This window comes from Neomonachus schauinslandi, chromosome 4, assembly GCF_002201575.2.
Source record: "Neomonachus schauinslandi chromosome 4, ASM220157v2, whole genome shotgun sequence".
Lineage (NCBI taxonomy): Eukaryota > Metazoa > Chordata > Mammalia > Carnivora > Phocidae > Neomonachus > Neomonachus schauinslandi.
This window is the reverse complement of record NC_058406.1, coordinates 30539911-30566222: the sequence shown is the minus strand read 5'-3', so window position 1 is coordinate 30566222 and position 26312 is coordinate 30539911. Positions and strand designations below refer to the sequence as shown.

The following is a 26312-nucleotide window of genomic DNA, read 5'->3' as shown; positions in this document are numbered from 1 at the left end:
TACTTTTCATATCATTACTATGTGGATAATATATTCTAGATGCACAAGAGGTGACAGAACATGCAGTCTTTCCCAAACTTATTTCAGCCTTTTTGTGGAACACCTTTTAGCATCTCACATGCCTCATAAGCTGCTTATGAGCTGCTGCTTTGAGCCACTCCATTCTCCCCTACCCCCACCTACCATGGCCCTAGTTCAGTTTTTGCCATCTGTCTGCTCCCCTAGGTCTGGTCTTGTTCCCTCAAACACATTGTTCTCCACAATGCAAGGGTGAGCTGCCTAAAACTCAACTCTGACAATGTCACTCCACCATTCATAACACTAAGGCCAAACTCCCTCCTAGAGTATATAGGAAGCACCCATGATCTGGCTTGGCCACACCTCAGTCTCCTCTCTCCCCATACCAACTCACATCAGACCTTACAAACATTGCACTGCTTGTGCTTCCCCAAATGAGTTGTGTTCTTGCAGATGTCCTTATCTTTGTTCCCAGGGTACTATCTGTCTGGAATACTCTTCTCCCCACTCCCATCCAACCTGCTGGTTAACTCCTACCTCTCCTTTAGGACTCAGCTCAACGCCCTTATCCTTAGAGAGTTTCCCCTGATTGGGCTAGGAGCCCCTTAGCTCCCATAATCCACCATCTAAGCAATTCTAAGTTTGTTGCCCTGTGAGACTGTGAGCTTCTTAAGAGCAGGAACAATGTCAGATTCATTTTTCCTGATCTGTTGTTCCCAAATTCTAAAAGCTGATGGGCCCCCAAGGCTCAGTCCTCTTCTCGCTATGCTTTCTCCTTAGGTATTTCATCTAATCTCATGGCTTTACATACCATCCATACCCTGATGACTCCCAGACTGATAGCCCCAGCCAAACAATTTCCAACGCAGACATTTACACTTGCTCTATTCTTTTTCCAGATCTCCACATGAGTGACTGCTTATTCAGGTCTCAGTTCAAATGTAACTTTCTGACTACTCATTCTTAGCGGTCCCACACCCACTCTCTCCCCTTAACTTGTCTTACCTTGTATCTGAAATTAAATAGTTTACTTGTTTATTGTCTGTCTCTCCCACCATACCATCCCATGAAATTGGTAAGAATTGATTCATTGCTTTATTCCAGAGCCTATGACAGTATTTGGCACATTGTAAAAACACTTACTAAATACTTGTTGAATGAATTAATGCCCAACATAGGTCTGGCACATAATACTTGTTGACATTCGAAGGCTAAGAGTCCAATACTGTGCAGAATGTACCACAGGAATTGCTTCATTTGACCTTAAATATGACCATTAGCTCCATTTTACACTGAGACCCAAGGGTTCAGTAGCTTGCCTGGGAAGGACCATGAATACTGGCAGCCTGATCCAGAGCTTACTTTCTTCACCACTGCGCTATCCTCTCATTTACCTCTGGAAGTATTTAAAAGATGTACTCAAAGGAAAGAAGGGAGGGAGGCGGGTCTCAGCTTCTCTATCTGGTGGAGGAGAAAAGAACTTCTAGTTTCGATGTTCTGTGGCTCTAGCAGGAGCAGATATCCACACTTCCCTCAGCTCACAACTCTAGACACCACTGGACAAAGGACAGGGGTCCCCCCTCTGACTGCCTGAGCCTGGTCCCGGTCCTTGGGCATCCCCAGTACAAAATTTTTTAAAACACAGGAAGTGGGTGAACTGCTCCTGGAAAGCAGAAAACCAAGATGCAACTCAACCTCCTCCATGAGTGATACACAGTAACAGCCAAGCAAAGGGTCCTTCCCTGCAATATTTATTAAGGAATTTACACATACACAGGAGAAAGGCAACCAGGAATTGTGGTTCCCACAGGTGAAATCTTTTAAGCAAAGTTTTCTCATTTTAATTTTCAGGTAGGGTGAACAATGACTGACAGGAAAGCTGTCCAGGCTCTCTGCCTCACACACCTGGAGAAGGTGGGGAAACAGAGCAGCCTGGGATACACAGGCATGAAAGAGTGATTGGCAGATTGGCGGGGGGGGGGGGGGGGGGGGGGCTTTGCAGGAGTTGTAATTTTTTTTTAACTATATAAAAAAAGGGCAACAGTTTTAGGCTGTTAATAAATTAACTCCTCTCTGTGTAAACCTAAAACAAAAACAAAACACCCAGAGCAGATGGGGAAAGAGTGGGAGGTGAAACACACACACACACAAGCAGTACACACATTAAGCTGTGCATTCCCACTGGAGGGGCTGGTCCTCCAGCCATACAGCCAGATCCCACTGCAGGTAGGATGGAGGCGGGGCAGGGTGTGTGTTCTTGTGCAGGACCTTTGTAAAGTCTTTGGTGCTAATAAAGGCTGACTGAAGCCATGAGTCCTGAAGCCTCAGGTCCAGAAAGCATTTCAGGGCAAAGTAGAGTAATATTTTTGCTCATCCTCACAGGAGGGGGTTTGCCTCAGCCCAGGGCTAGGGCCAACCTAATCTAAGACCCAAGGAGTATTTAATTTGATTTCAGTACTTTCTTCATTCCCATAAATTATGGGAGCACGATGTCTCCCTCTTCAACCAAAAATTTAAACATGTAGAAATAGCTTAGCAACACATACAGAAGTACCTCTGAACCCTCTCCCCTTTGCCTAAAAGACAACACGTCCAGACCTTTCTGAGAGTCTGATAGGAGGTTTAACCTCAGGGGAAAGGTACTCAAAGGTGTGCACCTTTCTCCCAGTTTAAGTGCCTTCTGCCAACAATTCCTAAGGTGCTGGTACCAGGAGAGGACGGGTTGAGGCTGCAGAGGAAGTCGGGATGGCTAGGGGACACGTACAACATAGAGCAACAGAGAGGTCTGCGTGTCCAGGAAGTGGCTGGGCTGGGCAGAATGCCAAACCCCAAACAACAGATTGAGCAATTTCTAAACCAAACAGAGAGGTAGGAAAAGGGGATGGGATGGGGGAGTTGGGGAAAGAGGAAAACTGGGAGAGAGAGGGTTGATGAGAGTGGTAGCCATACAGGTGTTTTGTTTTTACTTCCACATCTGAGGGCTGAGAGTCTGATTTGCTGCCTGTCCATTTCCGCCGCTCATCGACTGTCCATAGCTCAGCACGCCATGGGCTCCACAGAAGTTCATCCCAGCCATCTGCTGGGTCATCTGAAAGGGAGAGAGGAGACTTTCAGACCAGGCTGTGGGCATGCAGCCAATTACTGCAAAAAGGCAGGGGAGGAGTCCTTCCGTCTGCGGGGAAGGGTTGAATAGGACAAAGGGAAACTGTTATGGTACAGATCTGCCCTGAACCTTAATAGATCATTTTGAGGGCTCCAGATCACGTAAATGAAGGACTTCTCAGAAGGGGGGTGTTGACAGAGACTAATGCTCAGGGAGGGAAAGGAGTCCTGGAGCTAGTCAACATCAAAGCAGCATGAGACGTTATTCTTTTTCCTTTCTAGTCTCTCATCCTAAAAAGAAGGGGCCTATTGTTAACTTGCCAGCCCCGAGAGTATGCAGACGAGCCCCCAGAGCAGCGCTCCTGTCTTATGTCCAGCAGAGTTATTACTGTCAGTGCCACTGAAAGTGGTTGTGCATGCTCAAGCCGAGAGAAAAGGAAAAAGAAACTGGACTGTTTGGAATGAACAAAGGAAGGCAAAAAAAAAGAAAAAGAGAAAAAAGACCAATGGGTCTTCGGTGTGTGAGAGGGGAAGTTGCTGGGAGAAAAGAACCAGTAGAATAAGGTCTGGGTGGGGCTGGGGCCTCTTTATGAATGAGACTGAAAGACTGGCCTCTGGCAGTGAAGAGAGGAAACTATTTATCAAGAAAAATGCCTTAAATTTCCCAAGCCCGGGACATTTCTGTGTAAGTTCTTTTTCTTGAGGAGAAGGGCTATTTTTCTCCCACCAACTTTTTTTTAAAGATTTTATTTATTTATTTGACAGAGAGAGACACAGTGAGAGAGGGGACACAAGGAGAGGGAGAAGCAGGCTCCCCGGCTGAGCAAGGAGCCTGATACGGGACTCGATCCCAGGACCCTGGGATCATGACCCGAGCCGAAGGCAGATGCTCAACCAACTGAGCCACCCAGGCGTCCCGCCCACCAACATTTTAAAAGAAAACCTCAAGGGGCGCCTGGGTGGCTCAGTTGGTTAAGCGACTGCCTTCAGCTCAGGTCATGATCCCGGAGTCCCGGGATCGAGTCCCGCATCGGGCTCCCTGCTCGGCAGGGGGTCTGCTTCTCCCTCTGCCCTCTTCCCTCTCGTGCTCTCTGTCTCTCATTCTCTCTCTCAAATAAATAAATAAAATCTTTAAAAAAAAAAAAAGTAGGAGAAAAAAACCCAAAATTCTTAAAAAAATCAAAAAAAAAATTAAAGGAACCCCTGTAACCTTCCCTAAATCCCCAAATGTTTAAATTGTAACCCATTTTTAGAATTTGTGAGATAAATCCAAATGGAAGGATTTTCTGCAAAATAACTGGACTGGATTCCAAAAACAATGTCAGGAAAGAAAAAGTGGTGGGGAAACTTTTCTGTATTAAAGGAGACTAAGGAGATATGGTACATGTTTGATGCGCACTGAAAACTGCAGATGTCCTGACATTTCACCTTTTAGTAAGTCAGGAGGCATCTCAGAAGAAAGAACACTTTCCTGGACCCACAATACAAGAAATTTAATATGAATACAATACTCTAATATAGGTTACATTTCATTTTCATATCTCCTTAGTCTCCTTTAATACAGAAAAGTTTCCCCACCACTTTTTCTTTCCTGACATTGTTTTTGGAATCCAGTCCAGTTATTTTGCAGAAAATCCTTCCATTTGGATTTATCTCACATTTTCTCATGATTGGATCCAAGTTAAACATGAAGTGATATCGTGTCCTTCTCAGTACAAGATACCAGAAAGCACGTGATGTTCATTTGTCCCATTGTTGGTAATCTTACCTTTTTTTTTTTTTTAAAGATTTTATTTATTTATTTGAGAGAGAGAGAGAGAATGAGAGAGAGAGCATGAGGGGGGGAGGGTCAGAGGGAGAAGCAGACTCCCCGCCGAACAGGGAGCCCGATGCGGGACTCGATCCCTGGACTCCAGGATCATGACCTGAGCCGAAGGCAGTCACTTAACAAACTGAGCCACCCAGGCACCCGGTAATCTTACATTTGAGCACCCGCTACCACGGGCAGTATCCACCATGGTTCGTTTGTTTTTTTTTTTATTGTAATTAGTAAGTAATCTAAAGGGTCTTCCTTTGAGAATATGTGAATATCCTGTTCTTTCTACAATTACCAGTTGCCATTCTTCTGTAAAGAAGGCTTTCCCTCCCTCTTTCCTATACCCATTTCAAAAAATGTATCACTATGGACTCATGGGATTCATTTCCTTTAGTGTTATAATCCATCAGTGTCATTCCTATTGATGTTCAACTTGTCCCATATTTGGACAGTGGGAGCCTCCAGAAGTTGGCTCATGTGTCCTTTTGACATGTTCTCACCAGTTTCATAGCACTTCATTATTTATACAAATAAACTGAAGGACTGAAAATAGCAAATTAAAATCCCAACTATGAAAGCTAGAAAAAGAAGATCAGAGTAAGTCAAAAGGCAGATATAAAAGGAAATAATAAAGATAAACCAGAAATTGAGGTCAAAAACAAGCAAAGAAAAAATGTAGAATAAATAAAACAAAATCCTGTGGGTTTTTTATATATGTATATGTATAATTAACAAAATAGACCACTAGTTAACCTAATAGAAAGGGCAAGGGGGAAGGAAACCACAAACATACAAAATAAGACATGACAAGGGAGAAATAACCATTGAAACAGGAAACTTAAAAAAATCATGAGACAGACTGCTTGGCTTAACCTTTGATAAATGAATTTGAAACTCCTGATAAATTAGCTAATCTAGGTAAACAGAGTTTTCCAAAGCTGACTTTCATAGAACAAAGAGAGAATGCTATCAAAGAATTACTACATAAAAAAGCAAAAGGCCTGCACAATTGCACGTGGGAATTCTACCCAATCTCCAAAGACCTATATAAACTCTTCCAGACTACAGAGAAAGGGAAACATGAAAATAGTTTTTATACAGCAGGTGAACATTGTCACCCAAACCTGAGAAAGACAGCGTGTGCACGCATACGTGTGGGCACGCACACATGCCACTCCGACTCTTTGCCCATCTTTGTGTTCAGACTTTAAATCACTTTGTTTCAGTGGATTTTTTTGTATCTAGTATAAAATTAGGCATTGCTTTGTAAGCCAATTTAAACATCTTTTTCTTTTCATAGAAGAGCTACCTGTTGATATGACTGATGTTTGGTCTTAATTCTATCATGTTACATTTTTACTGTGTTTGTTATATTTGCTGTACTTCATAGTCTATGTATTCCATTTTGTTGTAAAGTACTCCTTTGGTATTTATAAAGCTTCATTTTTTGTTCTAGTGGTTACCTTTATACTAATAATTTCTGTCTTTTGCTTCCTTTATTCTGTACTCAAGCTTCTACCATTTGGCGTGTCAGCTTATTACACTCTTTAACTTCCACCTATTTCCTGTGCAACCATCAATTTATCCTACCTCCTCCTTTTTACCTTCTCCTCCTCTTTTTTTATCTTCTCCTCCTGTTACCATTGTTTGTTCTGAGTAAAACATATGTTTTTCTATTCTTGTCATTACCTTAATTTTAGTCTTAGATTCTCAATTAAACATTTATTCACCATCAGTCCTTTTGCCAAAATGTCCCCACTCATCTCTTAGACAGATGAAGCTTATCTTCTGGTACATTCCACAGGAAAGACTTGTAAGTATGATATTCTCTGATTTCTTGCATATTTAAGATTTTTTAAACAGCCTCAATCCTTGAAGGATAGCTTGTCTGGCTGTAAAATACTTGTCTCACATGTATGTGAGTATCTTGAAAATACCACTCCCATTGCTTTTTTTTTTTTTTAATGTTGCTGTTAGAAGTCTAATGTCAAGCTGTGTTCTTTAAAAAATGGCAAATCTGGGGGGATGGGAGGTAAAAAGAGGGTTGGAGCCCTGAGAATTTTTCTTGTTCCATAAAATCTAAACGTTTACTGGGATATATGTTAGAGTTGACCATTCTGGGTCAGCTTTTCCATACACAGTGGGCTCCTTCAATATTATATTGAAGTCTTTTATTTATAGGATATTTTCTTGTATTATAGATTTAAATATATTAATTCTGCTCCACTATTTAGTTTTTCTTCTTTGGAGTCTCCAAATATATTTATGTTAGGCCTTCTTTGCTTAATTTCTACATTACCTTCTCTTGGATTTATTTTCTTGCTTCCTATATTTAGTTTCCATTCTCTGACCTGTGTCATACCTTTCTTCAACGGCAAATATATTTTCAGTTGAATCTATTCTCCTTTGGCTAACTTGTAATTCAGACTTTATTTCTAAGATAATTGTGTCTTTCTTCAATTTCTTTCCTGAATTCAATAAAGTTTCATTTCATAACTTCCAGTTTTTTGTCCATTTTGGTTCTAAGTTTTTAAATTTCTGATTCAAGCTGTTTCGTCTTCAAGTGTTAAAGGACATTTCATTCACGTTGGTGGCTTGTGTAACAGTTTTCTTCTGTTCATGGATGTTTTGGGAGGGAGAATTTTCATTTCTTGATATGTTTTGATTTTCATTTTCTATTTTCTTCTCATAGCAGTTTGTATAAATATCACCTGCCACTTTCTATTTATTTTGTAGTGCCTTATTTTTCCGAATCAGGAATAATAGGTGTGAGAGTTCCGGGAGGCTTACTAGATTTCTTAGTTCAAGAGCACCCTCTTCTGTTGGTATAGTGAAATTATTTGGGAGGAGGGGAGAGGATGGTTTATCTTCTCATTTTGTGATTCCTTTTTCCACTTCTCATTTCTTACTTTTCCTTCACTACCAGGTCCCCAAAGAGCACCTCTTCCTTCTAAGTCACCCCCATAGGGGAGGCCTGGGTGGCTCAGTCGATTAAGCATCCAGCTCTCGGTTCTGGCTCAGGTCATGAGGGTCGTGAGATCAAGCCGAGTCAGGCTCCATGCTGGCTGGGCATGGGGCCTGCTTAAGATTCCAAGTCACCCAGGGCGCCTGGGTGGCTCAGATGGTTAAGCGTCTGCCTTCGGCTCAGGTCATGATCCCAGGGTCCTGGGATCGAGCCCCGCATTGGGCTCCCCGCTTAGCGGGGGGCCTGCTTCTTTCCCTTCCTCTGCTTCTCCCCCTACTCTCTCTCTCTGTATCTCTGTGTCTCAAATGAATAAATAAAAAAAAATCTTTAAAAAAAAAAAAAAAGATTCCAAGTCACCCCCATTACCCTAGAAGCAATGCTTTTCCAGAGCTACCACCTTTAACCCCATATATTTCAAGCCCCTCATTTTCGATTCTCCATATAACTAGAGTTCTAATTGCTAAGTCTCAGACCTTTTCTCATCATGCCTCTAATCAGGGTAGGTCTTCTTTCCAGGGGGTGATTTTATCTATGTTCTGTCACCTCCAGGCCCTGCTCCCTCTCCTCTTTCCACATAGTCACTCTTATGCTGGCTCTGCCGGATTTGGGTGTTTACTGCCATGTAATTTGAAGTTTGCAGTATTCTGTCTACTAGATGTGGCAGTCATGGGTTATGAGTGGTTTTATTTGCATTCCTTATTTACCTATATAGGGTTTTTTAAATTTTTGTTTTGAGGAATGTGTGGAGAAATTTAGATTGAGGCAATTACCCTCATTCTACAGTAACCCAGAACTCCTCAGAAAGTCTGACATTAGGTAGACCTTCTAGGAAAAAAAAGGGTGGGGAAGGGTGGCAAACCTAAGAATGTCTCTGCATTATCTCCTTTATGTTATAAGGGTTCAAAGGATAAGGGAGTGATGACGTGAGACAGCCTTGAGGAAGGCTCAAAACTCTTGTCCCGAGGAAAATGGGGTAGCTTACCTGAGTAAGGTTCCACTGTAGCTGCTGAGCTGGCTGAACCCCATACACAGTCTGCGGCACAGCTGCCATGCCTGCCATGTAGCCAGCCTGCTGGGCAGTCATCATTCCGTTTGGCACACCCATCATTGAAGCCTGCATGCCACCCATATAGCCTGCAGGCATGGCCATGGGGGCAACCATGCCAGAAGCTCCTGGCTGAGCTACCATGCCTACTGGCGGGGGCATCATGCTCCCCATTATGCTGTTAGGAGGTGTGACCCCAGGGAAGCTGGGGTACGCTGTGGGATACGCCATCTGAGCTGGAGCCATGAACATTGCTGCCAAGAAAACAAACAGAGAACTATTTAAGAGGAAAGTGTACCAAGTCAGTCCAAACCCACTGGCTACTCCTTTCTGGCTAAAATTTCTCAGTAGCATTTCTACTCAACTCAGAATGCTCTTTTACATAGCAGAACACTTAGATTCCCTACAAGACTTGCAGTGGCTTACCAGTGGACTGCTGACCTAGCCACTTTCCTTTCAGGGTCCAGGTCCAGACCTTGAGTCAGACTTCATAGAGGTGTGACACCAGACCCCACGAAAGTATGGCTCTGAGTTACATTAATATCTACCTCCTGACACTTTGTAGCTTCACAAAGAATGTCATGTTCAGGCCTGTTTAGGGTATAATGTCCTGGGCCCCCAAAGCAACTACCCTCTATTACACAAATAATTCCTGCACATAAGTCCTCATGTCTCTATCTAGTATAATGCCACCACCCCCATGAAAACTACCTTGGGCAGGCATTTGAGGTGTCTGGGATCCATACAGCGAAAGGATGGAGTCTTTAGAGAGTTGTTTCTTGCCTGTTTCTTCTGATTTGCTCCCTGGCTCTGGAAACAGGTTCAGGTTTTCAGGAACAGAGCCAGCACTCCCTGGAGTTGGCATGGAACCTACAACCTTAGGGCAAAGAGAGCAGGGGGAGAGGGGAAAATTGGAACGATCCTCACAGAGGTCTCGGTAAGGACCGCCCTCATTTCTCTGCTGCTTCTATATTCATGGGCAAGTGAATAGCTTCCTGACATTTCTACCACACAAATATTGAAAACACCTGATAGTTAAGCTCTGGTACCATTCTTTATTCTACAGTCGAACAATGTGATTTGGTGAAAAACAAACAAACAAACAAAAATGACGCAGTCACAGAGAACTGAGTTTAGATCCCAGCACAGCCATTTACTAGTTGCATAACGAGAGGCTAGTCATAACTTTTCTGAATTAATGTTTCCTCATCTATAAAATACCCATTTTGCAGGGCTGTGGTAAATATTTTCAGTTATAAAAGAAATATGCAAATAGATATACAAAATCACCTAGCGCTGTGCCTGGTTATAAGCAGGTATTCCACAAATGGTAGCCATTAACAGTTTCAAGTCTTTCACACCTCCAAATTCTCTGGCAGTAACCCTCATGCTGGGGAGCTGACAAGTACCATCCTTTACAGTGTGACACACCTTCAACAGAAGCCCACTCAAAGGACCCACTTTTTGGGGGGCAGGAGACAAAATGGAATGATAGTAATCCTAGGCTGTAACAGAGATGACAGGGTTAAGGGAAGAATCAAGAATTAAGAAAACCAAAGTCCAATTCCATCAAGGAAGTATGAACTGGTTCCATATTATCAAAATTATTCTTTTCAGAATGTTCTTTAATTCTAAGGCGCCCACATGACTCACCTTTCTGGAAACTGAAGAAGAGGGGGATGGAACAGAAGCCAAAAGGTCTAAATCCTTCTCTAGGGTATTGCTGGTCTTACTGTTTGCCATGGAGCAGGACACAGGAGCATCTGGAAAGAGAGAGCAAAGCTCAACTGTAGCACTGCTCATTAAGCCCATGCCTTCCTTCTATTCTAGACACAAAGCAGACAGAGAAAACCTATATGCTCCATCAGGGACCTGGAAATCTAGGCTTCAGAAACCATTTAGCTTGGATGGGGCATCTCAAAAAAGGCTTCACCTTACCTTCCCAGGAGCATGCTGGAGAAGCCTGTGGCCCAGCTATCTGTGGGGCAGCAGAAACCCAGACCTGAAGGCTATATCAACCTCCTAGCAAAGGGGCTGGCTGGCTCCCTTCTGGCTATATGAGGCAGAAAGCTGTGTAGCTTTCATTTCTTTTTTTCAGAGATAAATGGAAGGTATAGAAATTATAAACCTAAATAGTCAATAACCTAAATCAGCAGAAATGCACTGAAACCAAAGTACAGCTGTGATATCTGCGAAAGATAAAGAATAGGTTCTATTTCTGAAAGGGGCAGAACCACTAGTTCAGGGTTTTAAAGGTTTGGAGAAAAATAACCACAAGGTTAATAGGCCATCTCAGAAACAGGATGCACCTGAAAAATGAGAGAGATGGGGACATGGCTCCTGGGTGCTGGTTCAGTGAAACTTGCTAACATTTACTGAATGCTTAGTTTGTGCCAGGCAAGGCACAGAGCTTGGGATCCTTGTTTGGCTTTCTGAAACCAAGACAACCACAGATCAGGAGAGCCAACAAAAACAGCAGGTTTTGATCCCAGCAAAGAGCTTGAAAGGAACGATCTCATTGAATCCTCCCAACAACACTTTTGAAGTAGAGATGGTTATCATCCTTATGACAGATTAGGAAAGCAATGTTCAGAGGTTAAGTAAACTAACCAGGGTCACAAAGATAGTAAGTGGCAGAGATGGGACTCTGACTCCAAACCACTACACTATACTGTCGCTCTGAAAAGTGTAAACACTTCTTAGAATGACTGCTCAGATGTAAAACAACAGGAAAAACATGAGAGAACAATCTTAGCGATGAAGACACAAACTGAAGAATCCCATCACTACCTATCTTCCCAGGGTGACAGAGAATTCATCATAATGTGTAAGATTATGGAAGTGGGAAAAGTCTGACTCTTACCAAGGCCCAACAAATCCATGACAGGGGCTGAGGATTTCGGGGAGCTTTTCCGAGGTAGCTGTGGATCTTCTTTTTTCTGTGGCTAAGGTGAAAATATGTTAAAGAAAGAAGTAAGCAGGTGTTTTTGAACGCTTTTTTTCCTTCATCACTGTAAAGCCACAGCTGTTCTTGTGGTATTCCTCAGAGTTCCAAAGAAAGAAAACTCAGGAAGTGTCAGGCGAAAGAATCACATCAGGAAGCACAAGTGCATTAACCAAACCTAAAGTGAAAAAGATATCATCTGTGCTTGTTTGGCTTTCTGAAACCAAGACAACCACAGATCAGGAGAGCCAACAAAAACAGCAGGTTTTGATCCCAGGAAAAGCTAAGAATAAAGATAGGTGTCTGGTGGTGTAAGAGCCGAGAGCCAACAAATCTCCCAGTGATTAGAAAAACTTTAATACCAAAAGGGAGATCAGTTTAAAGATTACCTAATTCACTCTGCCCGTATCATTAATGACTGGGTTCTGCAGACAGTACGATTCAGAATGATAATCAAAGACGCTTCCTTAAGCAAATAGTAAAAAGTCCTCTCTCCCAAGATTCCAAGCTCTTATATTAGAGTATCCACTACTACAGCCACAATGTCCTGTGAAAAAAGAAAGGTGTCTACTTCAAGATGACAAAGCAAGAATACAGAAGGATTAAAACGGATCAGTATGGCCTGGCTTCGGACTGTTCTTAACTGCAACAGGAAAATGAGGTAGAGAGCGTCTAATGAGAGAGGATGCATGTAGCATCTGCTTCAGGAGGTGTCACACAGTCACGGCATTCTGGCATGGACCATGCCTCTTGCTCAGGTGGGACTGATGCAGTTCCCAAACCCCCAACTGGCCCCAGAAAGAAGCATCACGGAGCAGATCAGGCAACAGCAAGGCAATGGGAAAGCATCAGAAATGGCAGCCGGCAATCTAATCTAAATGTGGAACCCTTTGGCCCCAGGTAAAATGGTGCAATATGCTACCAACCCCCCCCACCCACTAGAAAGCCTCCTTCCCCTCCCCTCCGCATATAAACACAACCGAGGCCATCCACCTAGTGCAAAAACTTTCCCACTTACCATTTTAACTTTCTCAAAAACAACAGGTTCCATTTTTTTCTCTGGAGCTGGTTCACTTCCTCTTTTCCACTTGTCATCTTTTTCTTTCTATATAATGATTTAACAAAACAAGACAAAGAACACAGGCCCCATGGTGACTAACAGTTTGACAAATTATTAATTCCAAATGTGCAAAAAGAACAGAAGAAGTTCCTACTGAATCTGATGCAGGAGTCTGACAAACTTGGGGGTTTCTTTGTACGGGGCATGAGAGCTGGTCTCTTCCACATTAGCCTCAATACTGTAACAGGCATCTTTCACATCTCATTAAGTACCTCCTCGTTCTAACTCACCTATGACTCCTGAAATGTGAGTCCAGGCTACCTACAGAAGTTAAAAACGTTTCACCAGTTGGCTGCCCCTTTGGGACCCAAGTTTAACTTGCTCATCCTTTGAGGGGTCCCCCCTCATCTTGGTACACCAGTAAATAAATTCGTGTTCATCTTGACATACATCCTCTGTGATTTTAAATTCAATCATAAGTCCTCTCAATCTTCATCTCCTTTTTTTAAAATCAGAAAATAAACTGTAATTTCAAGCTTAAAGATTAGGAAAACAAAAAATTAAGGAAATAAGGCAAAAAAAAAAAAAGAGTAAAAGGATTAAAGTATCCCTTTTAGGGTGTCCTGAATGAGTTGCCTGGATAAAATAAAAAAGCACATCAAAAATAAAAGGTTAGAAAGTCTCAGTTTTTGTTACTTCCAGAGGCAGTTTCATAATACTTTCATAGATTATAATGTTATTGGTCTCATTTTTAACATCAAATGAACATCTAAATGCAAAACAGAACCACAGAGTAAACTTAAGAACACGGACATATAAAAGGAAGTACATTCAAAAAAATATTCAGCCTTGCCAATGATCAAAAAGTGAGATTTAAAATACTTTTTTGAGGGGAGAAAGATCTCAAAAATAATACCTAATGTTGATAGGGATGGAGTGAAACTAGCTCTCTTCTACAATGCTGAGAAGACAGCATAAAACAGTACAACTTCTGGGAAGTATACTGGCGAAAGTAGGAAGAGACAAATACTGAATCCCTTTGACCTCGATAATACCGTATCTTGTAATGTATCTTAAGAAAATAATCCAAAATATGGAAATATAACCTTATGCACCAAGAAGTTCATCCCAGAATTATTTATGCTGAAGAAAAATTTAAACAACCTTTCTTGTCTTCTATATTGTCTTCTCCACAGAAGGAGAATGGTAAAATATACTGTGATCTAGTAACTCACTGAAGGGTGCAACAATTAAAAGTTATGAACATTATATAAGTAACATAAAAATACATGATATGCTAAATTGAACGAAAATAGTAGACAATCTATATAACTATTATAATTGTGCCTCCTAAAAGTAACTACAAAAAAGAGGTTACACACCAAGGTGATCATCACTGGTAACGATGATAAAGGTAGGCATGGATTTTCCACTTTAATATTCATATTATCTGTAATATGATATTATAATCACAAAGAACACATGTGACTATGTCTGTTTCATACATGATGTAATGCTTTAATACAGAACACTTTATTTCTTGAAGTGAAAAATGCTTTATCTGTCCATTTAAAAATAATACTCTAACAGAGCCACTTTTTTTCAATTTGATATTAACTGTCTTCACTTAGCAAATATTAATTCTTGGCATATAAATCTTCACAAGAATATTTTTAAAAACTAAGTACATCAAATAAAAATTCTTGGGATAGCTTTTTGGTAAACAGGAGGTATTTCTTTCCTAAGTGAAAACATTCAGTGAGTAAAACAGGCTGTTTACATGGGTACAGTACACCAGCAACATAATTCTGAATGAATAGTATCTTCACATGGCAACTCTTCCCTCCTCCCCCATCTTCTGGAGTATCTCAGATACTCTTTTCTGACCTCATCTGATTTCATATCTTTTGGTACAATGAACAGAGCTAAGCAGACAGACTACAATTTTCTATAAATCAAAGGAAATGTGTGTGCTTTGGTTCCAAACTCTTTTTGATGATGCCATCCAAGCTGTGGCTGTACACTGGGTTGATTCTTTCGTGGAACAGTTATGACAAATTCCAAGTCCCTTTTCTGGATGACTATGAAGTAAGAGTCCTTCACACTAAGTTGAGAAAAAATTATCTTTACTTAACTAAATGTAGTACCTTGCACTTACTTGCCTACATTGAAACTCACCTACTAGTTGATACCCCTTTTCACACAAGCCCAAAAGATCAATCTGGAGCAGATTCCAATTAGTTTGACTTTAAATTACCTGGAAGGACTTAGAGCCCTGTATATCCTCCGTTAAAATACAAAACTAGATAGATGATAGATAGGACTCACGCTAGAGCTGGAGAATCCCATACTCTCTATACTTCTGTAGCTGAAGAAATAGTCAGTTATTCCTAAGCAAGTTTACTATAGAATTTATCAAAGGCTTTTTTAGGTTGTCATACTGGTTCCTCTTTAGTTGTCATTAGTCAGGTGCCTTTTCTTCTTCTGGAAACCTTTTGTATTTCCTCCTGTATGTTATACTTGTCCTAGTTACACTGTATTTCAGATTCTAACCACAAGCCTAGGATGGAAAGTGAGCTTGGCAACTGGTAGTCTCTTTCTTTTTTTTTTTTTAAGATTTTTTTTTTAAAGATTTTATTTATTTGACAGAGAGAGAGAGACAGTGAGAGAAGGAACACAAGCTGGGGAAGTGGGAGAGGGAGAAGCAGACTCCCCGCTGAGCAGGGAGCCCGAGGAGGGGCTCGATCCCAGGACCCTGGGATCATGACCTGAGCCGAAGGCAGACGCTTAATGACGGAGCCACTCAGGCACCCCTGGTAGTCTCTTTCTAAAACCCTTCTCAGGAACAGGGTCCCACTGTGTCCATTGACACACTGGAAATACACACTGGTCAAACTGAAGAAAACTTTGGTGATTTAATTAATTTTGTTGACTTCATTTACAGAAAAAAATACATATATACACAGACATTTATACAAATAGATACACACACATATTACTGCTTGATCCAGTATGCCCAACATGTCCATTTGAAGAAATAATTTGGAACTGGGAATCACTTGCACCTAAATACAGATCAAGGCAAAGAACTCACTGATGGTTTGCCCTGTCTGTCCCTGACACAAAAGTCTGCTCCATGATATCTCATGGCTTTGATTCAATAACTGGCTTTTTTCTACTTTTTTAAAATGATTTTGGAGTATTTCAGTAGCTCTTCTCAAATTCTTCCCTGGCCTGATTTATAAGCAAATTACTCATTTTGAACAAAGCTTGAAAGATTTATAACCAACCCTAAAGGCATTGATGTCCAAACTTCGGTCCATGTATTTCTTCTTCTCATATTTATCTCGAATAAATCCCTCGACAGCTCTGCAAAAAGCTTATTAAGGATAAATCAAACAAATCTTTCCCACAGTATGACTCTAAAAGGTCGATCTGTATTCAACGGAATGTTGTTCTCCTCTCTCCCTCCTGCCTGGTTTCTCCATATGGCTCCTGTTTCTTCACATGCAGTTTCCCTGACCAAAACCTTAAAATGCTCCCTTCACAGTTACTGCAGGGAATCACCATTTCCTATGATTTTCCTTCAGGATAATGATAGCAGCAAATGGGATTAATCTTCATATTGACATCAGAGGAACCCGTGGCTCTTCTAGAATACAGGTAAAGCAGTCAATTATCTATTTTAAAGCCCTTGGGTCAAAGACCTTAAACAAAGGCACATGAGTGCCCCTTAAAACTATAAGCCCTTGAGCCCCACTACCAGATTCTGATCAGTGTCTCTTCTGCAGGGCCCCAAAACTGCATTTTAACAGGTTCCACCAGTACCCAACAAAAAGCTAACTCTAACAAGACAGTCTACAAACCATATTTTAAGCACTGCCTTTAGGGGGTTTGGTTTTGTGAGTAGGGTGCTATCCCCTGTTGAGGGGATGGGGGAAGAAAGTTATTGATTAACTGGTCAATAACAGTTCATTCTTTCACATAGGACATAGAAAAGGCATTAAAAATGAATGGTAGTTTTGCTGATTCAATACAGCAATCTATTCTTTTTAGCACACAATATTTTCAAAGGTCAAAAAACTATCAGACATGTCACTTTATGGGAGAATTCACAGTGAACCACTGCAGTCTTAATTCCTGAATGAGTCTTCCCCATGTGACAGCACCATTCCGATATTAGAAAGTATAAATATGCTTTCTGTATGTGTTGGTGGCAGGAGAGAGAAAAGCAAGACTGACTAAACCACATAGAGATGGCCCGGTCAGATCAAGGGGCTTGAGTCTTGTGTGACTCTCCCAAAACACAAAAATACCAGTTAGCCTTCTAAGTTGCTCCAGAAAAGATACGGGTCTATTTGAGGTCGCCGAAAAGTCTCAGGAAGGTAGGCTTCATAAAGTCGGTTTGCCTTTCCATTCCCCATCTCTTGCATGCACTGCAATCAAAGAGATGTGGAAACATGGAATGTCAGATGAGGAAAGACTCGAAAAACTTCTCGCCCAACTGCAGCATTTTACAATTGAAGAACCAACCTGACAGTGGCAGAACCAAGATCTATGTGCATACTCTGATTTCCGGTCCACAATTCTCTCTACTCTATTGCCAATCATTTGCCTCCACAGTTGTCCTTCCCACCCCCCACCCCCTAGTGCTTTTTATTGAAAAATTTGTCTGACAAGATATATTTAATTCAGTAATAACTCAAGACTCCATTTGAAAGCCCAAGACACATAACTACCAATTAAAATGTCTACTTGATAGGCAATAATCAGTACCTAATCAGGCAGGCAATAATTGAGCAATAACTACAATTCTGAGTTTATACTATTAATTAATCTATTCAGCTTTATCACGAAGAAATGTGTTTCCCATTAGGCCTTTGAAACAGATTCCTTAACGCTTGTGAGGGACAAATCCCCAAATTTTTTAAATCTTCAAATTTCCAAATACCTCCATGGCATGTAATTTCCTTCATAAGATACAGTAAAGTGTAACTGAAAAATACAACTAATCTTTTAGACTTTTAGTGAATCTATAAAAGCAGTCTAATTTCTAAAGCCCTTTTCTGGTTAAGAAAACCTCTTATTTCATTCACCAACTTTAGCAACTGTTTTCTTTGGATCCTTTCTTCCCACCCCCAAGCCCCCCCCAAAAAAGAAAAAAAGTTTTAATTACTTTTAAAAGTTTTGATGTGGGAAGAGAATAGAGAAGAATGAAGCCGCATAGAGGTGCAGATCTTAAGCCAGCTAGACTCGCTAACTTAAGTGTCTTACTCCCAGCCCACCAACCTAACAGCAAGCAAGATTCATACACATATTTTAGCGATAAAATATTATTTCTTTAAGTTGGAGGATTTGTGTGTGTGTGTGTGCGTGAGTGACTATATAAAACTACAAATGTTAGATCTGCACATGCCAAGGGCCTTAGAAAATAATCCAAAGATCCCCCTTTATACCTGGGGTATATCCATGGGGTCCTAGACCATAGACTTTGGGTTTTGAAGGAGGTAACATATGGGTAGAATAACTTATATCTTAAATAGAAAGAGTAAAAATTTCTCTATTAAGGTATAAGAATCTGACATAAGTGTTTCACAACTAAATTCTTCTTTATCTTCACCTTTGTGCCCAGTATGACTGAAATTCATATGGAACTACTCCTACATGGAAATACGGGAGCAGCTGACTCACTGTTGGGCTATGTAAGTACCTGAATCTGTTCTTGAGTCCACTGGTCGAGGTTAACTGATTTTACCCTGGATATGTGCACCCCCAGATTCCTGTGGATTCCAGCACATCGAATGCAGATGAATACACCAATGTTCCAGGAGGCCCATCGTGGCCCTGTGAAAGTGAGGAACAGGGCAATAAAATACAAATTAAAACAACATTCAAGGCCCAAGCTGGAATACTTAGATTATCAGACAACATTTCTGCTAGAACATAAATGAGAGAAATGTTACCACATTCACCTTTTTTATTGGTTTTGTTCACTCCTCCATGGATCAGCGCTTTTTTTTTAATTTAAGTTTAGCTTAAATTTAAGGGTACAGTACTATGGTTTTTTTAGTATATTCACACAGTTGTGCAACCATTACCACTATTTAATTCCAAAACATTTTCATCCCCCCAAAAAGAAATTGCAAACCCATTAAAAGGCACTCCCCATTTCCTCTCAATTCCTCCCCACCAGTCCCCTGGCAACCACAAATCTCTCTGTCTCTATAGATTTGCCAATTCTCAATATTTCATGTAAGTGGAGTTATACAGTATGTGGGCATGTGTGTATGGAGCAGCTTTTTACAGTGTCCAATAATGTGACTGCTAAAATGCAGATGTTATAATACTGTTACTTATATAAAAAAAAATCCCAGGAGAATAGTGCAAAGTCATGTCACATTCTATTTAGTATCTTGCATGAATAGCCTTCTCTCAAGAACCTTTTCAATGATTGTGGAGCCTGGATTCAGTTTTCCTACTAGGAAAAAAGATACAGACATGCCATGCCAGCCCAAGTCTCAGCCTGAAATTTAAAACTTTATCTTCCCCTCCCCACCAGGCCTATAAAATATGCATCCTGATTAACTTAATAGGATCCTCTCCCCTTGAGCTGCTGTCCCTAGTTTACCCAACTACAGAATTATCTCGATTCAAGACTGTCAAATAACAAAGATGCTTATTGCAATAAAAAAGAAATCTCAGGTATACATTTTAATACAAAACTGTTACATAATCTCCCATCCCTTGCCAACTTTGTTTATTCTAATAATCACTCCGGAAAATCATCAAACTCCTCTCATAGTTTTTTTTTTTTTTTTTTTTTTTTTTTTAAAGATTTTATTTATTTATTTGACAGAGAGACAGCGAGAGCAGGAACACAAGCAGGGGGAGTGGGAGAGGGAGAAGCAGGCTTCCCTCCAAGCAGGGAGCCCGATGTGGGACTCGATCCCAGGACCCTGGGACCATGACCTGAGCCGAAGGCAGACGCTTAACGACTGAGCCACCCAGGCGCCCTCCTCTCATAGTTTTTATACAGGAAAAAAACAACTTGCTTTTATATGATACCTGCCAAAAAATTACTGAAAAATCACTAATATTTCCTTCTCCATCATTCCACTAGGCAGAAATTTACCACATAAAATAAGCATGATATCAAAGTTAGAGGTTGCAATATAGTGAAAAGACACCAAATGATTTTTTACAGAGATAAACAGGATCTGTTGGAAGAGCCAAGGGTACCAGACTTCAATTCTGCCAGACACAATTACTTGGTTGGTCTGCAGGTTTTGACAGCCATTTTAATGAAACAATGCTAGAATCATATGGCAGAAAATTATTCTTAGAAATCTGAATTCACGATTATTATTAATAAGAACATAATTTTCTTAATATCATTCAGATATTATGGCAAATACTGTAAATACAGAAAGCTCAAATGCTCCCTATAACCACCAGGTGGTGTACTCTGCCTGAAATTTTATCCCAGTATCTTCTGATTGCTACTATCTTTTTTATTGTTATGTTAATCACCATACATTACATCATTAGTTTTTGATATAGTGTTCCGTGATTCATTGTTTGTGCATAACACCCACTGCTCCATGCAGAACGTGCCCTCCTTAATACCCACCACCAGGCCAACCCATCCCCCCACCCCCTCCCCTCTAGAACCCTCAGCTTGTTTTTCAGAGTCCATAGTCTCTCATGGTTCGTCTCCCCTTGCGATTTCCCCCCCTTCATTCTTTCCCTCCTGCTATTTTCTTTTTTTTTTAAAACATATAATGTATTCTTTGTTTCAGAGGTACAGGTCTGTGATTCAACAGTCTTATACAATTCACAGCGCTCACCATAGCACATACCCTCCCAGGTGTCCATCACCCAGGCACCCCATCCCTCCCACCTGCCCCCACTCCAGCAACCCTTTGTTTCCTGAGATTAAGAATTCCTCATATTAGTGAGGTCATATGATACATGTCTTTCTCTGATTGACTTATTTCACTCCTGATTGCTACTATCTTGATAGGCTCAGATTTATCTTCTAAAAAGACCTTCAGTCCCTTGAAATCCCTAAATGGATTTGCATAGCAGGTCTGCCATATACTTGATACACGCAAATGATGAACACACATCTTTCACTGGTGGGAAACTATATAAAAACAAAATGAAAGGCCTCCACAGATATGAATGAGGTTTCTTAGGGTGTTGTGTGTCTACATCGGGCTACAGTTTTCATAAAGGAATACAGGTAAGATTTAAGTTATATGGGATTAAAAATGGGACCAAAAGCTAATATTTCATGTTTCTTTACCATTTTCTCTTTGCTCTAGATTCTAGAACACATAAGGAGATAGTTAAAATATATTTGTTTGCTAACACAATCAGAAGCCACAACACTTAACTAAAAGTTAGCTATGGAATGTTACGCTATTTGCTTCCAGGCCCTAAGTCCACAGAAGGTGATTCCCAATCATCTAAGCCACTGTCACAGCTGTGGAATTTCTCCAGCTCCCATTACAGAGTATGTAAAGTCCCTTTGCCTCTGAGGAATACAAGACCAAGACCTGATACTCTGGAGCCACTAACAAGGCCTCAGTACAAAAATGCAGGCAATAATATTTTCATGAAAATTCGGAGAGCCTCCTCTGCTCCCCTCCCACATCTGTCCACAACCTTTTCCCAGTGAAATAGTGATAGTTCTAGCTCAGACACTCAGCCTCCTTTAGTTTTAAGCCACTAGATTGATTAGTCAATAACTACATGCTCGCTCCATAAATGATTATGAAACTGGATAAGAGGAAAACACAAAAGACAAAGGTTACTTTATATGGCTGAAAATGTGGAAAATGGTGTTATTAAAAGTACAATTTTTGCAGCCAGAAAAAGCTTAGGTTTGAATGTTAGCTCCATTAATAATTAGCTGTGTGACCTTCAGAGAGATACTTAAACTTGCTAATAAGCCTCAGTTTCATCATCTATAAAATGTGTACCTCACAGAATACAGAGGGATAATAATAGAAGAGAGCTACATGTAATAACATGGTATAGCATGAGATTTCCAGAACCCACTTCCCATTCATCATCTTCCCTGTAAAGGCTAGTTAACTCATTAATATGCATATACCAACACTCTATGCAACACCACAGAACGCCTCTTTTTAGACAGGAATAGGAGTTCCAGTCTTAAAATGTTAGAACCAAAATTGACTGAAAAAATTTGCCCTGGGTCCAATTTCAAATCTTCTAAAAAACATGAAATTTTATAAGCAAATTCCTTTATCTCCCTGAAAATATCCCTTGAAAATATACTATTTAACCCCCACCTATTCCCCTTCTCTGCTGTATTCCCCCACCCTGCCTTTGTGCCCACACATGTATTCACGACACATACAAAGGCCCCAAACTGTCAACCTGACATACTTGGATTCCACGGTACCTGGGACTGCTGCAACAGGCCAGCCTACTTAAATCTGGTAAACTTACAAAGATAAAAACAATTGTTCAATACACATTGGTCATGGCAACGAAGGAGGAAATACAAAAGATACCCCTTCGAAGCTGAAAATGGAGACTCTGAGAGGCAATATTCTCAACTATTTTGAAAGCATACAGGATAGAGAAGCGATATAAACTGGTAGTAATTAGCATAACACAAGAACAAGGTCATGACTAAGTGAGCATATTCCACAGGTGCCGAAGAGCAGGTTCCAGAAGCATTAAGTAATGGCAAAAAAACTAACATACAACCACTCTGCAGTAAGCAATCAGTGAAAATGTTAAAAGTCTATGGATTTGGTTGATCTGTCAAGAATTTGACTGTGGTAAGTACCAGCCCAGGATCAGGGAAATCTGGGCTTACACTGAGTAGTTGCATATGTTCTGACAAGTCTCTCTAGGGCTTATGTTTCCATTTGTAAAACGGAAAGCATGTAAGTAAATCTTATTTACATTCAACTACTGGACAGCTTCTACATACCAACTGTTGCTGCCCCGCTGTAAATTTCCTTTGCTGCTATAACTTCCCCCACCAGCAGACTGCTAGTCTTAGAGGGTTCTGGACTTGAGAAGTCAGTAGAAAGAAAAAAAGTAGAGTTACAGACAGCTTGAAGCTACTATTATAATAATTACAGCTTGTTGATCTCTAACCTATGGAGTTCCAAACAAATAAATATTGAGCAAAGGGAAAACACACTGATACATCGATGGCTACACATACTGAGACTTGCCAGCATCCTGGAGCAGTTGAAAAGATCTTCAACAGGAAGGGTCAAGGAAGAAAAAAATCCCTTCCATCTCACATCCAAGCCCTGTTGAATCTACCCGGGAAACTCCCCAAATCTATCAATCTCTACTTAAACCTATCTCACCTATAAACATTCATTCTTTGAACATTATTTACTGAGTACCTACTATGTGTCAAACACTCTGCCTGCTTAGGTACTAGGGATACAAAGGCAGAGACAGTACAAATGAGATCCCCTGATTCAAAGAGCTCACAGACTAACTGGTCTCTAGCCTCCTACCAGAATAATCTTTCTAAAACTCAAATCTGTACACATCAGAACCCTGAATATAAACAGGTCTCATATAGAGATGAGAAAATGTAAACTGGTGCGAATTTTCTGAATGCCATATTCCAAACTAAGCTCTCAATCTCTTGCCACAAAACCTGCTCTTCCTCCATCCTTCTTAGGATCTTAGTCAATTACACCTCCACCCATTCAACTGCATCAGTCAGAAATGTATACCTTTCTCTCTCAACCCTCCATATCTACACCATCACCAAGGCTGAAATCTCTCTCAGTTCAGTTTCCCTTCTCTCCATCGGCAACCCTATTTCTCTAATACAAAGTCTCCAGATCTCCTGGACTAGTGCAATATCCTTCTGATGTCTCTCCATTTTTACTTTTATGCTCTCTTCCCCTCCAGCCCCAAACCAAAACCATTCTCCACAAAACAGCCAGCTTGAACTCTTAGAGAAGCACAAGCAACCTTGTCATTCAGCTGTGTAAAACCTTTCTGTGAAAGGCTTCCTACTATCACTGTTGGATTAAAGAACAAAATGCTTAACATGGTCTCCAAAGTCTATGTGATCTGGCCCATGCCCACTTCCCCAGCCTCCCAATTCCATACCAGTCTTCTTTCATTTCCTCAAAGCACCAACATGTTCCTTACTTAGGGCTTTTGGCCTTTGTACACACGGAACCCACTGCCTAAAAAGCTCTTTCCCCAACCACCATCCGCCACCTGTAGCCTGGTCAACTCCTATATATATCAAAGGTCTCAGCTGTAAAGTTTCTTCCTCAAAGGAACCTTTCCTTGGCCCCCCCAATCTAAACCAGATGATATTCTCTCTTCCGTCTTTTCTTCTGGTTTTTGCATTTTACTATAGAAAATTTCAAATGCACAAAAGCAGAGTATAATTAACCATCACCTTCTGCAATTATCAATCTCTGGTCAATGGTTTTTCAGCTATACTCCCACACTTTCCCTTTCTCCCAACCCTGGAACATTTTGAAGCAAATCTCAAATATCATACCATTTGATCTGTACATAATTTGGTGGAAATCAGTAAAAGATAGGACCTTTTAAAGGTTACAAACTTTCAGGGGCGCCTGGGTGGCTCAGTTGGTTAAGCGACTGCCTTCGGCTCAGGTCATGATCCTGGAGTCCCGGGATCGAGTCCCGCATCGGGCTCCCTGCTCGGCGGGGAGTCTCCTTCTCCCTCTCCCACTCCCCCCTCTTGTGCTCTTTCTCTCTCTCACTCTCTCTCTCAAATAAATAAATAAAATCTTAAAAAAAAAAAAAAGGTTACAAACTTTCATTTACCATTTGCTTTTTCCTAAATCATACCACACTTTATCATATTTTTATTTGTGTGATGGTTTAACACATTTTTTCCACTAAACCATGACTGCCACAAGAGCAGACAGCAGATATGGGCATACATATCACAGTTCCTCAGAGAGGTAAATATTTAAAAGTAAGTAAATCCTTTGACTCCCCCCTCCCAACCCATTCAATTCATCAGGGAAAGAACAGGTAAGAATTCATTAGGGAAAGAACAGGTCAAGAACACAACTATATTAAGAACATTCATTAATATATTAAGAATAATTTAATAAAAATTAGAAATGACAGATTACATAAATGTAACTTTCTAATATATAAGTATTTCCATCTTATACTATTTTTTTAAAAGATTTTATTTTTAAGTAATCTCTAACACCCAACATGAGGCTCGAACCCACAACCCCCAGATCAAGAGCTGCACGCTCCATTGATTGAGCCAGGCAGGTGCCCCCATGTTATACTAATCTTAAAATCCAGTGGTTTTTTTTTTAAGATTTTATTTATTTGACAGAGAGAGACACAGCGAGAGAGGGAACACAAGCAGGGGGAGTGGGAGAGGGAGAAGCAGGCTTCTCGCTGAGCAGGGAGCCCGATGCGGGGCTCGATCCCAGGACCCTGGGATCATGACCCAAGCCGAAGGCAGACGCTTAACGACTGAGCCACCCAGGCGCCCCTTAAAATCTAGTTTTAAAACAGTATATGCAGAACAATTCCATTTTAAAGAGTGTGATTAAATATATACATATGCACAGAAAAAATGTCTAGAAGAACATATGTAAAATATTAAAAGCTATTATTTCTGGGTAGTAGGGTTGTGAAATATCTATTTTCTTCTCTATATTTTTATGTACTCACTGAATTGTTTGCAATGAATTTCTATTACTTTTGTAATGAGAAAAAACAGTACAGATATTTGAAAAACAACACAGCCATCCATGACTTCTTATTGGCTGCAGGAGAGGCTGAAACACCTTAACACGACATATAAAACCCTCTAGCAACTTGTGCTTTACTCATGCTGAGCAAATCATCATTCTGAAATTTGCCATGTACTCATACCTGTTTACCTACACCTTTCTTCCTACCTGGAATGGCTTTCTCCCTATATCCTGCTTCACAAACTTCAAAATCCAGTCCAGTGTCCCCTCCTCTGTGAGGCCCTCTAATAAATCTTGGCCTTTTTTATGGCTAATAGTCACTGTATGCTTTGCTCTTCTAATATTTAATATCCTATTATAGCTAGTTGCTTACAATTCTCTTTTGCCCTAAATAGACTGTGAGCTCTAGAAGGCAAGGACCACACTCCTTCTTCATTTATCCCAAATATTTAGCCCAATGCTTGCAAATAGTACATCCAAAATTAATATTTGTTAAATGAAGTCCTCAATAAGATAAAAGTATATATAATTTTTTTCCTGTTTTGCAAAATGAAGGGAGATGTTTTCAAACACCTTAATGGTGAAGCTACCACACAGAAAAGGGATTAGGTTACTTTGGTGAGGCTCCAAAGGC

At 40.6% G+C, this 26312-nt stretch overlaps 1 protein-coding gene across 2 annotated transcripts in view; it reads right to left on the bottom strand.

Moving 5' to 3' along the window:
* Positions 1-233: 233 nt before the first annotated feature.
* SMAP2 (small ArfGAP2) overlaps positions 234-26312 on the bottom strand; it is a 48723-nt gene continuing 22644 nt past the window's right edge. The window contains exons 2-11 of one of the 2 annotated variants that reach the window (XR_006539891.1): positions 18661-18794; positions 17301-17386; positions 16241-16319; positions 12909-12995; positions 11810-11891; positions 10600-10709; positions 9658-9823; positions 8884-9200; positions 2168-3106; positions 234-381 (exon numbers count right to left, since the gene is read on the bottom strand). Coding sequence is in view for 1 of the 2 variants with exons in the window: in XM_021683760.2 (XP_021539435.1) it covers positions 2981-3106; positions 8884-9200; positions 9658-9823; positions 10600-10709; positions 11810-11891; positions 12909-12995; positions 16241-16319; positions 17301-17386; positions 18661-18794 (1187 nt within the window). In the remaining variant the exon portion in view is untranslated. Of the gene's footprint in view, positions 382-1759; positions 3107-8883; positions 9201-9657; positions 9824-10599; positions 10710-11809; positions 11892-12908; positions 12996-16240; positions 16320-17300; positions 17387-18660; positions 18795-26312 lie in introns of those variants that run through there. The other variant, XM_021683760.2, reaches the window with a different exon arrangement.